The sequence below is a fragment of the Phaethon aethereus genome (assembly GCF_964289735.1).
Source record: "Phaethon aethereus genome assembly, chromosome: 7".
NCBI lineage: Eukaryota > Metazoa > Chordata > Aves > Phaethontiformes > Phaethontidae > Phaethon > Phaethon aethereus.
The window spans coordinates 21,490,238-21,504,038 of record NC_138583.1 but is presented as its reverse complement, the minus strand read 5'-3'; the positions used below and the strand labels follow the sequence as shown (position 1 = coordinate 21,504,038).

The window sequence follows — 13,801 nt, the reverse complement described above, 5'->3', positions numbered from 1 at the left end:
ACAAATAAAACAACGTTTTGGCTCAGTGAACGGAAAGCACTGAAATATCATCTGAATATCCCTCCAGAGCAAGTGAACAGAAGAACCTTCTCACACTTTGAGATCTTGCTGATTAGTGAACCCTTTACTAGTTTGCCTAAAAGTCTGCCTGTCTCTTGATTTCTTAGGGAAAAAGGGTCCCATGCTGCCTTTCAGATATGACAGAGGTGTACTCTAGCTGTACTTGTAAAGCTGAGCACTCACCATAGCTGAACCACACAAATCTTGCATAAGAATTCACTTTTGTAAATGAAATAGCTTTTATACAGCTGTTTGATGACTATAGACGAACTCCAAATCAACAACCACTAAAGAACTTTGGACAATGAGGACACAAACTGTGTCATTCTTATTGGATGCATCCCTATCTCATGGAGTGACAGATAAACCTTTTATGTTCTGAATTCAGGTTGAGAGAAAAGAATCAAGAACTTTGCCTAGCTGAGCCTTCATCTCCATCAGCTAAGTTCATAAGGTGTTTTGGAGAGCCTGTCCTTTGCTGTAGCAGCCCCAAAAGAACTACAAGCATCTCCAGGCTATACTGAGTTTTGAAAATAATCCAAGGGTTGATTGTACTTCAAGTGAGGAGAGCATATGCCTTATCTTCACTGTTGCTTTGATCATGGTAAACTTTGGAAATTTCACCAAAGAAAAAAAAGCCACCAAAACAGCTAAGCAGAGTTCACAGCTATAAGCTGTGGGTATAAGGCATATTATCAGCTCCTGACCTGATAACAGGCTGTCACATAATACTGCTGATTATTGATTTCTTTTTTCTGCCTTCTTATTCACCCAAAAGTGTTTCCTCTGCCAGTCATCTGAGAGAAAGAAACTCATCTTTTGGCTTTCATTAAGTTTCTATAGCAAAAGAGGCACAATACTGACCTGTCTGAAGTTTAGACATTTCACTTTGTCCTTCACCAATGAAAGTTCCCAGACACACACAACTGAGCTTGTTCCAGATGTGATTATGGTAGTTGCTGTAGGACACACAGCGCAGAGGCACTTTCCCCAGTCTGCCATGCACTCAAATGTAGTCACATTCTGTACAAGAAAGCAGCTTTAAGTCAAATTCTCATCTGGTGATACCATACATTTATTAATACTAAATGGCAGATTCAATTTTCAGAACTGAGCCTCCATTTCTTCAAATCCAGGAAAGAAAATCTCAACCAGTCTCTATGCTCACAGCACAGCTGCATAAGGTGCACACGCACAGGCTGTGGCTGCATGCTGCCGTGCCATCCTCCGGGGCTAAGCAGGAAGGCTGGACAAAGGTCAGTCTCTTCTGTCTTAGGAGACCTGAGTCCCAATCCCTCTTGTGCTACAGACTTCCTACATAACTTTAGGCAAGCTCATTCTGTCACCGTATAGTGACAGAATGCAAACATTCAATGTAGGTTAAAAAAAAAGCTCAGGCTGTGATGGCCACTGCTAACAGAGTTAGTGCCAGGCTCTGCAACCCTTCTTTTACTTGGATTGAAAAGACAAAAACCAAAGGACTGAATTCCATTCTGTGCCAATGGCTCTGTTAGCAGTACCCAAACTAGTCTAAACCAAGGTCAGATCTATTACACATTGCTACAGTTACACCACCAACATCTTTCTACTCACATCTGCATTAGTCCTCTCCCACACTATGGCGCTAATGATTCTGGTGGAGCTGGATGGCATGGATACAAAAACCATGCCACAGACAGAACAAACTTTTACCTACTTAGAATGAGGACAAAAATTTCTTTTAAGCTCGTGTCCAGAGGCACTGTTGACCCAAAGGGAACTCAAGTTTGACTCCCAGCTACTTCTCATAGTGACTGTATAATCACACTCACTATGCTCAATGACACTCTGACTTTTGAAGAGGTAAAACAAATAACTTTTACCTACAGCAGCACTATGAATTGCTAAGCATTGATTTTATTTGAAATAAATGGAGAAAACTCTCAGTAATTTTATGCAGGGAGCAGAAAGTACAATACATCTCATGGCTTTTTCACTTCCATTGACTGTGGGTATGTCTGTAAAAATAGGTTGTGGCTTGCACAAATACCCAAGTCAATATCTTGCTGAATGACATATTCTGCAATTCTGGTACCCAAGCTAACTCAGATGTCTTTGTGTGTCATAAAATTGTCCCAAATACATCCAAAAATCAGTGTGTTTGTGGTAGGGGAAGAAACTCGATCTGTCAAGTGCCCTAACAAGCAGTGTGATGACATTGACCATTGACTTTTAACAGCAAAGAAGTAAGAGTATTAACTTTCTAAAATAGAAGACATTATTATTTTGAATGAATGCACTGGGCTAAGCTTGGGAGCCAGAGGGGAATCGACAGATGGTCCTGTTATAATTCCAGCACAAAGTTCTGCACAATGAAATTTCTAATCAGTGGCCAGGAGACCTTGTATTGTCCTTAGAACCCATGAAATGGAGTTTCTCCTTCATTTTGACAGACAACACAATCACTGGAAGGAAAATTTGAGATAATTTAGAGGGGAAATGCCACATTTTTCAGCAGTGTAGAGGACTTTTTACTCTGTTGGGATATCCAACCTGAGATTCCTCAAGAAGCTTGACTGTGAGAAAGCCCTGTACAGCATCCTCTGAAATCAGCTCCCCAACAACCTCTGAAATGGCTGCCCAAACCAGCCAAAGAACACACATATCATTCATTTCTGGAATGCTTAGACTTTTTCTTCTTTACCTTCTCAGACCCATAGTTGCCAAAGCAGCAGGTGAAGTCCTCAAATCCCCAGCAGAATGTTTTGTTCCAGTGAGGAGGAATCAAAACTTTATTTTTTTCGACAGCCAGAATGCTTTTCTCAGTATGAACGATGTGCCCAATAGCTCCCTTGGGATAGTCTGACAAGACAGAGAACATATTTAATTCTGTTGGTTTTAGAGCACTTATGATAACTTTCCTCCTTGCCCAGCTTGTGTGGTGAGGCTGGCAAATCCCAAAACTGGGTTCAGTGTTGTGGCTAGGCCCATAGACAGAATTCCACTCTACAACTGAGATTCCAGACAGAATAGCGGAAACCCTCCTCTCTGTTGGACCATATAAATCCATGCAGAAATGATGTACTCCAAAGGAGTGGGTTTAACAGCAGTGTCATTAAGCTCCTTTTCATTGGCAGACTGCCTTATGCCATGCACTATAGAGGTTGCCAGGCATGTCACCAACAGCCTCTGTAGTACAGCTACAGGAGCCCACTGTCCCCACAAAGTTGTGTGATGTAAACACACACACCACTGCGGGATGAAAAAGTAGACACACTGAAATTTTTCAGGCTTCTTCATGGTAAGAAAAGCAACAGACTAAGAAAAAAAGATTTGAAAATTGAGAAGTGGAGAAAGACAGACACTATTTACTTTGCTGTTGAATATAAAAAGAAAGAATGAGAATGGAAGAGAGTCAGCTTTATGTTTCAATTTAACATGTTCAGAATGTAGAAGAGAGAAAGTTCAAGATTTCTCCTGAGTATTTGAGTGTTTTCAATGCCTCCTCACAATACACACATACACAAACAACAATTGGCAGAAGGGATCTTGATTATACCAACTCATACAAAGCTGTGTGACTATTTCTGTGCTCTTGAAAATCCAGATTCACCCCATTCAAGAATTCTGTACTTATTAGCTCAGAAAATGGAGTATAGCCCCTGCAGCACCTTTTATTGTAACTGGTGAGAGCTTCAGATTTTGCAGGCTGCTCATAAAAGGAGGAAGAATTCCACTTGAGTGAAGGGGAAGCACAGTCTCTCTTCCTGATGAACTTTTCCCTTGGGCATTCCTGGATGGATGTGGTTTTGTGAAGAGCTAGGACATAGGAATAGCATTGAAAAATGAATCTCTATTTGCCAGATCATGCAGGAGAGACATCTGTTTAAATCCTTAATCATAGACTCCAGGACTGTCATACATGAACCTCTTCATTAAAATAAAATCTTACACTTCTTAAATTCTCATCAGACTACGTCCCTTCCTCACAGAGATAGGAAGCTAATCCCAGTGATTCAGGAGAAGAAGGAAAAATATAGGTGAGACTTTGAGCTGCTTTTATTTGACTGTAACCATTCCCAGACTAGTTACTCATGTGACTGTACTGAAGAAGCAGAATTCAGATTTGATGCCACAGCTCTATGGCATACAACAGGAACAGAATGATTAGAAAGTGGAATCACACACACGTATGCACGTATGTGAGTGCATATTGACGTAGTATACAGTGTGGAGAAACTTATAGCCCATGTTTCAGCAGATTTAAATCAGAAAACGTCTCTGATTTAAATTTCTATTCTTGCTTTCCAGTTGAAATACTGCAAGATCAAAATAAATTATGCTCTCTATTCTCATGATAAAGTGGTACCTGCTTTGGTATCTGTCCAAAGTTGCTGATAAAACCCAGGATGGTGCTCTTAATCAGAGGATCTTTGATATTGTTGAGGTCCATCTTGTCTCCATAAAAGTAAGGGTGATAGGTGTTAACTGCCTCCACTGCAGCTGAGCCATGTTGCTTGTGGCCAAAAATCAGATCTATCCAGCGATGGAGGTGTGCACTGACATAGTCACTTTCCAGTGCCTGAAACCAAAAGAGGATTAATTAATTCAGTAATGCATTACAAATGCATTACCGCTTTCCAATCCCTTCTGGAGATTTAAATTCTCTGCAAGTGAATCTCCACACTTTCAGTTCCTCCAGTACCATCATTCTCAGCACATTCTCACAAAATGTGACCAAAGAGATGAAGGGTGGATCCCCGCAGGAAAAGGAAAGACAGAGTGCAGCATGCTTGGTTTAGCAGACACCAGAAGCAATATCCTCAGAGACAACACAGACGGGTTTCACTAAGCAAAGTGCAAGCACTCCACTGATCTTGGCACATCCTTCAGCTTCCAGCATACATTAAAGCCTGTGTTATCATGTCTTCACCAGTACTGTTACTGACACAAGATGGTTTCAATGAGCAAAACATTTGTTTGCGTTTGGTACCACCACTTTTCTCTATAGATAAACCACAGGTGAATTAAGGCACTAGTCTATTTGTAGAAATATGCCTTAGTTATGAATCCTACCAAGTAGCAGACACTTTATTGGAGAAGACTTATATAAGCATAGATTGGAAAGAGAGACGACTAGCAGAGGGGCTTTAAGTTGGGTCTGAAGGATACAGCAGGAGCGGCTGCATGCCATGAAACAGCAAAGAGAATGTAGAGCTTGTACTGAAATGGCAAGGGGTGTTGCAAGCCAAGACAGGGAAGGGGTTTTGCAATAGCAGAGTTGGGATGCAGCAGGGCAGCTGTATGACAGAAGCTTCAAGACTGCTTGGGTTTGTTCAAGAAACATTTTGCTATTCTTGCAGGGCTTGAGAAAGAGTCACAATACCAGATTTCCTCATCCTGGAAAAATTCAGTGTCTGAACTCTTTTTCCCCAAATAAGAAATAGTTAACTTTGATTAGATTTACCACCTATAGTGACAGGTGTGTGGATTAATGGAACCAGAAGAAACTATCACTACTGGAGAAGACTGAGAGAGATATTACAAGGCAATATATCCACCCCAATGTGGGCTCCCTAGAAAGCTCAGCATAATCATAGCAGAAAACTTGTGTTTGGAAAACCCAGACAGCAAGTTCATAAGCAGTGGACACAAGTTTGAGCTGAACATTTGCCCACCTCCAGGTTAGCCAGCCTTACCGATGAGGCTTCACTGAATGCTGCTGTCCCTGTCATCACCTGCCTCACCAAATTTTTGTGCACTTGCAAATGGCCTTGCCCAATAATTCAAGCAGCAGTGTTAAGCATTATTAAAAATACTTTCTTATCTCCAAATCATTTGACTGTGCATTACTCCCTGATGCTCAGTTAAAGGTCTCCCAAGCAGACCATCCCACCCAAAGCACAGCAGAAATAAACAAGCTAATGGGATCCAGAACAATGGCTCATTTCACAGAGCAGACAGTTAGCCCAGTGCAGCTGGTTTAAATGACCCTGCCCACAGCTATAATGATCACAGGGCAGCTCAGAGAACAAGCACGGCATACAATCTGTCCCCTGCAAACAACAGGAAAACACTTACGAACAGACTCAGAACTCATCCTCATTAATAAGAGCAGTTAGTCCATGAACTGCAAACTGTAAATTTTGCCTGGCATCCCTACCAGAGCGAAACAAAGCAACCATAGCTGCAACTGTGCAGCCTCTCAGTATTTCACAGAGCACTATGACAAGCCCAGCCGGGGAGGGAGAACTTGTGGACTCAGGAGGGAGTAAGTTTCTTTAGTACACTAGATCCCTGACTTATTAAATATGACACAGGAGCTACTCACAATTTTATGTCAAGAACAATTCTTTGCTCTCATATTCTTTAAAGCAATAGCCAAACCTCAGAACAGTGTTGACCTGGATCTGTTTAATGCACTAAATTCACTGTGAAGCCTCCTAAAAATGACCATGATATCAATAATAAGCACATCCAATCTTGTGGATGATTTCAGAGGAGACAGAAACCCTCATGTTTCAGAATTCAACATCTCTAACTCTTCACTTCAGAGTTAGATGAACTTTCCCAGGCAGGTTAATCAACTTTCTTTTAACAGCAAGATTTCTTGCACCATCCTGTGTAACATCTAGTACTAACTATGGTTGGAGAGAGAATATTGGACTGACTGCACATGAGGTCTGATCAGGTCTGGCAAACCATTAAGAACATGAGTTATAAACATGATCTTTCATTTGCTAAACTGCTCCTATCTGAGATTTGAATTAATTTGTAAAAGCTGTATGGCTTTCTCAGCTGTGCCAATGTTATCAAATAGTGCAGCTCAGTGGAAGCAGATCCGTAGAACAGAACAGATGGTAGAGAGGGCCCAGTATCCACATTACATGCACTGTGGGGGTTTTACTTCAAACTAGATCTAGTTTGCTCCCACAGGCTGAATGCCACCAGCATCTGGAGTGCACAAACGGAGTGCAGCTTTCGGTTTCGTTTCATCCAAAACAAATCTAGTTCACACAATCTGAGATCACTCTACAATGAGAGCAAAACCATGCTATGCAGGGGTGATGGATAGATTCATTTCCCAGCTGTACCCTTACTCCAAAGTACAAGGCAAAAGCAGATGTTCCCCGTTGTATCTAAGTGCCTTTGGAGTGCCCACCATTACACAAGCAGTAAGGAACATGCCTCGGTACTTTGCACTGCAAAAAAGCCACAATGTAAGAGACAGCATTTCTCTCTATGTTTTTCTATAAAAAATGTCAGTGTAAAATTGCAGCAGCTTTCATGCACCCATAGATTTCTGTCTACAGCACCTCTGTTAAGGGGAGGACAGTGTTATTTTTCCCATGTTTGAGAAACTGGAGAACAGAGACTAAGCACGTTGGAAGGTCTCAGAGAGAGCTTGAGACAGAGCAGAGAAAGGAACCAGAGCACCCCAAAAGCCTATATGCCTTCATTGGAGACTGGGGAACACCAGGGAGCTGTTTCATGTTTGAACTTAGTGGCCAAAACCTATTTGTAGTGGGTAGCACTGAGCTGCTCCCCTGCAAGGGAAGGGATTGGGCACTCCCTAGGCTCAACTCTTCATTTTAGCAAGGACTGTACTTTGAGCAGCAAGCCTGCAGTACACACAACACTTACACAAGGATGTCCTTTCTCATAGTAGATGTATCATTATGTGGTTATGGGCACTGACAAAAACTCAGGTTTCTCTTCCCTTCCACTACCTTTCAGTGTGACTAGAGCTCTGAATCACTCTCTAGGCACCTTCAGAGATGCCCAACTCAGTAACACCTATTATTGTAATACCTATTATTGTGTATATACAGGAGCTTAAGCAGTCCAAACATAGCTATAAATCTCTCTGCATCTCAGTTCTTTGGCAAAAACATCCTCTCCTTATCCGCTCAAGCTAATAGGTTGCAAACAGGCTCATGACATAGTTTGACTGAAAAATGGAAGCCAGGTTCTGGGGGAAATTCAAACACTGAATAATGTTTTCTTTCCAAATCAGAACAAAAAGCCCAGCTCTCAAATTTTCTCATGTATTAAAATACTACCCGTCCAATTCTAAATTTGAAAAAATTACATCCTTGTATAATAATGAAGCTATATACCATACAGTATTAGTCATAATGTCTACAACAAAGTATTTTATGCAATATAAACATTGCAATGAAAAGATAATTTTGAAATGTTTTGATAACAAAGACAGAAAGTTGAAATGATTTACCAAGACATTTTTTTGTTACTACAGACACACTCCCGTTTCAACCTAACTAGTTTCCTGGTGAAAAGCTTTTCCATACATTTTTTTCCTCAGACAGGTCTACTGACTGTGTGCTTGTCAGCCCAGTAATAGTGGGCTGTGATCTGAGTTACACATGTAACTGCTACAGAAATACAAAGAACAAGAAGATCAATGTAGCTTCCGTAAAGGGACTGATTAGTTACTGAATATGCTGTAAATTTAATGTACTGGCTGAGGTTACTAAACTGTGTGGCAGCACACCACTGAGTCAGGCTACTAGGCATGGAGACACTTGAGACCTGCTAATAATAGTAAGCAGCTATTCTCCACACCACATAACTTGGAATATCAATAATTCACAAACTTTTATGTATTGAGGAAGGATTCTGGGGCAAAAAGTGGTAGATGACTACTTTCAATCACATTTTCAAAATGATTGAAAGCAACATTTTAAATAAATATATACCATTTCAAAATAGATAAAATACCAAGATAGAAATTTAACTGCTTAAGTATTTTTTTAGCATTATTGTTCTGACAGAGACTTAAGTGAAGTGTTCAGGTCATGAATTCACAATAGAGACTAAAGGGACTTAGATAAAGAGACTTCATCAATTAAACCAAAAATGAAATATCTCACTATATGCTCAACAGTTCTAAAAAAGAAACAAAGGCAGGACTACTGCACAAAAAATTAGGCATGCACAGGCTCAGATCATATCCATGTTCACTCACAGGAGTAACCTGAGCACATGTGAATGAATCCAGAGTTGAACAGACTCACTCTCATATCAGAACTATTCAGAAGCCAAAGTGTTTGAGGCATCAGGAATCTATACAGACAGCATGGGATGCAGGTGCTCCAAAGCACTGACTTGTCTTTGATATACACTACCGGGAGCCTGTTCTCTTAAAACTGGATTAATAGAAGAACATTTTTTTTCCAGGATAGATTCACAGCCCATAGACCAGTTTATAAGGGATTTTTTTTTTTTTTTTTTAACAGGGATAAAACTGCATTGCCAAACATGGGACTAAGACTGGATTGCTGACAGTACTCAGGTGGCTGCAGGGAGAAGATGATGTAAGAAGCCACCAGAACAAATAAATCAAACAGATGTGTAGGGTCTCAAGAGGGAAAGGAGGGACACCTGAGGTATAAGAAGTAGAGCCATACAGAAGTTCAAAATATAAGGGCAAGGGGAAGGAGATGCCAGACAATGAAGGTGGTCCCCTTCCAATTGTCTCTGTACTGACTTGAAACAAGGTATCGGGATATCAGAAAGAATGAGATGAAGATTCAAGAGAATGCCCAAGAAAACACGGCAATGATTTAGTAGTACAGAAAAATCACAAAAGTATGGACTCTGAATGCAGCACAGAATTGCAAAGCAATGGTAACTTAATGGGAGCCTGGTAGTTCCTGTCAATGGTTAAGGGAACAGTGGAGAAAAGAATATTTACAATATTTATATTACAATTTTTACTCTGGTTTTGTTCGAAACAGGAACAAAGAGTTAAGGCAGTCAGTATGGAGGTCAGAGACAGGATTTAGGAACGAGCATTTGGAGAGGTCAGTTGAAGAGAGGCTTATTTGGAGATATCAAAATAGAGAAAATTGTTGTAGCCACAGGTTTGGATGCAATCACCTACAAAGACATTGTAGAAAGTGAAAGCTGAACCCTCAAGGGCACAGCCTGCATAGCACAGGAAAGGTGAGAAGAACCCACTGAAGTAGAAACTTGAAGGTACACATGACAAACCAGGATGACGCAATGTCTTGAAAATCTTGGGCTATTTGTGTAGTCCCACCAATGCTAACACATATAATCGTTACACTTCTTGTGCACAGCAACAATCTGCACACACTCACAAATACAGATTGACTCCTTTTGCCAGAGGAAATCTGATGAGATAACGCAGGTTCACTATACCACAGCCCGTTGCCTTTTTAGTGCTAACAAAAGGAGAGTCCTACACCAAGATACTCAGCAGCAAAGTCTGTCTTCAAAGCTACAACCTTCCTACAGAATTGTCTTTGCACTCACTACTACGTAGCAGGTGACATCATACAGAAGTAAGACTTTCTAACTATGAATAGATAGCACTAATTGCAGTAAGTCTCAAGACCTTAAAGCTAGCTATTTTCAAATTGCCAAGTCTGACTCCATTAAAGACAGGAAATCACATTAGGTTCCCTATCACATTAGGTCCCGCCTCCCTGTCCATAAAAAAAATAATTGCAGTCCTGGCGTGACACAGAGATGGAGGTAGGTAGTTTAAACACACAGCTGGTTAGCAACAACATGGAACTGTATGCATATAAATGCCATGTGCATGCATTATGTTATGTTCACATACACTTACGGGCCAAGATTGGTCCATGCCACAGACCTAGATACAAACCTCACCTGGTTTGCCTTGATTCAGGGGGAATTGTTAGGCAGGTAAGTAGACGCATGAAGTTCAGAAACCAGCACAAACTCTGCAAAGGCAGGATGCATTTGGATCTAACATTTTGGTTTGTGACTCTGGCCTTCAGAGCTTCATTTTCAGTGCGACCCGATTCAGCATTTTGTCACAAATCTTGATATTCACTGACCTCTCTGTGCAGGAGAATGAATTTATGGGGGTCCCCATCTGCCCAAGGAGGAAGCTGCACATCTCCCAGCACTGTTCCATCCTGCATGCAGCCTGCAGGAATTAGAAAGGGAGAATTAAAAACAAGAATCACACACATTGTAAATAGGAACAGTTTTTCTAAAACACTGAAGTCAAAGGAAATGGATGTGATTTTCACACATGCTGTTTCAGGTTCTACATCAAATATAGTGCTATAGAACACTGCAGAACCAATTCCTTCTGGGATTTCTGATCTAGAAATAAAGCACTGAGAAGTTCTAGTAACTGTTGCTAATACAGTAAAAGATATGTACATCCTCAGCATAAACCATTTTAGCACAGACTGCAAATTCAGACAAGAAAAACCTGTTGGCACAACTTACTTTTTATACATAGTCCCATGGGCCTAACTGCCAGATATTCCTACTAAAGCAGCCACTGGGAAGGATTTTGTTCTTAAGTCCTTTGGAATCTGATTCCTTTCAGTAGATGAGCATATGTTCTTAAGCTGAGCACAGTGTTGCACAACTGGGTGAATTCAAATCTAAGTTAAGGCTCAGGTCTGGGACTGCAAGTTTCCTTACAGTGTAGCAGTGAACAGAATCAGGTTCTTGGCTTTGTTCATTATAAAAATCTTCCTGTGTATTTTCTCTCTATTGGCAAGATTCTGGTATCTTTTTTAGGTACCTCCACTTGATTCCACTCATGTCAGATTCTGAACCTTGATTTCAACCAGGCTTTGTGTCTTGGCCTCCTTGCAGGATGAAACTACCCCAATTCTTTCTTATCTTTTAACAATATTCTAACATTTTTTTCCCATTCTGCCCTTTTCGTAGCACATCTTATTTCACTGAGATCTTAAATACAATTATAGCTAGATCTCAAGACCACAGGTTACATTTCCTTTGCTGTCACTAATTTAGGATGATTCTTAAGGTATTTCTCCTCTGCCTTAATTGTTAACCAACTTGTATCCACTACAAGAAGCAGCTTTGTATTGCAAATGATGTGAATTTCCTCTAAAGTGAAGTGCCGTGCCTATTTCTGAATAGTATTTTTTCTGGATTCTCTCTGACCCTCCATCACTGATGCAGAAAGGTCTAGAGATGGTGTACATTCAGAAGAGATTGTGCTGTTGCTTGGGGCCAGGGATGATATATCAGGTTCATGTGGCTTGTGCAGAACCTTTCAGGATGATAGTGAGGACATTTGGTAACTTTAATCACCAGAGACATAAGATTTAAAAAAATACCTTTCACCAAGACCATTTAACAATTGATCCATCTCCAAAAATCAAATTAATCTATTGTTCATAGCCACATAGATGTGATGATACAAACCAGATTTTCAAAAGCAGCCATCTAGACTGCTTATATTGAAATTTACTTTTGTCTGACAAAATTTGTAATTCCTTTGCACAGTAACTAATAGGAACTACAATCCCTTCTGAGCTAGAAACATGGGTTTTCTGATATCATTCAGATATCAGAAGCTTGTATTCTTGTAGCCTTATTTTAATAAAAATTGATCTGTCATCGCTAAAGAGCCTCAGTCAGCATAGTCCAGGGACCAAGTCCCAGCATGTAATCCAGATCTTTTCCCTTGACAGGATGCTGGGGAGCAGAAGGGGAGCGCTGAAGACCCTTCTAGCACTTACCAAGTTCAAAGTGATTCACATTTGTTAGGAACTCTGGCAAGTAGAAGAATTCAGGGATGAGTTCCCTGACATCGCTCATGTTGTCCCTTGATGCCGATTCCCATGTGCTCTTGACACTGTGAAACATCCTGTCTGCAACATCAAAACTCCCACCCTGTGAAATGGAGGCAGACAAAAACACTGCAGTGTGAATATTCCATTAAATAAGACACAGATGCAGAATCTCAGCCAGTTCTGCAATAATCACCTCATCATATGTTTGATTAGGTGATATCTCAAAATCTGTCCCAGCTCTGTTTACTGTGATCTTATATTAAGGTCTGTTTTAGTCCTAGTTTGTAGGTATGTAGTTTGAGAATACCATAAAGCTTGGAGTCTTAGCAGCAGTTCCCACATTGGTTTCTGATGGTAAGAACCACTGCTCTTTTGACCACCAAGTACCTGCACACTTATGATGCAACTCCTTTGGATCTACAAACTCTGCTAAGTCTGGGAACTGCAAGTCAGAAATAACTTTTGCCATTATCATTTGTTAGGGAGAAACTACCAAAACATAGAAGTCAATAAACCTTAAGTTCTGAAACCACATCTCCTTGCTTGTCTTTTGAGATAGACTTGCACCAAAAGCCAAAAGATATTCCAGATGGAAAGCCCCTGGCACTGTTTCCCCCAAAGTGAATTCTGACCAGGTTTTTGGTTCAGCCTCATCTCTAAATGACAACATAGTTCTGCTGTACTTCCTTGCATTTTATGTCCTTCTTCCTTATACCACTGAAAATTGTGAAGCCTTCCCACATCCACTCGAGGGACTGAGTGAAAAAGTGGCTAATCACATGAGTAAGCCTAGCTGGAGTTAATATGATGCACAAGGTCATCTTGTTCTTGATCATTATTAGGCAGGGACCCTTGGAGTCAAATTCAAATTGAAATTAAAACAGAGTAGAAGAAGGACTATAAATAAATCAACAGCTAACAAGTATCTCATTGAAGCATATTAAAGGGCTTTGTATATTTAATCTGCACACAGTGCGCTGTGTCTGGTGGTGATTGATGCTTTTTCATCTTTTTTTGCAGCTTTTATGAGAGCTGATGGTAATCTCCTGAGAAACAATATGATTTGTAATAAAAAGATTACCTGTATTAAATAAAAATAATATATACATAGGAAATGCTGTTAGCGCGACAAATCTGGTTAAAGATATTACCACCACGAAAAAATGTGATTTTTT

The 13,801-nt window shown here is 40.4% G+C and overlaps 1 protein-coding gene across 1 annotated transcript in view; it reads right to left on the bottom strand.

The window, feature by feature from the left end:
* The window catches only part of WDFY4 (WDFY family member 4), a 136,057-nt gene that overhangs the window by 10,652 nt on the left and 111,604 nt on the right, over window positions 1-13,801 (bottom strand). The window contains exons 51-56 of the mRNA XM_082002379.1: window positions 12,573-12,726; window positions 10,896-10,987; window positions 4,409-4,621; window positions 3,711-3,858; window positions 2,744-2,901; window positions 925-1,083 (exon numbers count right to left, since the gene is read on the bottom strand). Coding sequence (XP_081858505.1) covers window positions 925-1,083; window positions 2,744-2,901; window positions 3,711-3,858; window positions 4,409-4,621; window positions 10,896-10,987; window positions 12,573-12,726 — 924 coding nt within the window. The remainder of the gene's footprint in view (window positions 1-924; window positions 1,084-2,743; window positions 2,902-3,710; window positions 3,859-4,408; window positions 4,622-10,895; window positions 10,988-12,572; window positions 12,727-13,801) is intronic.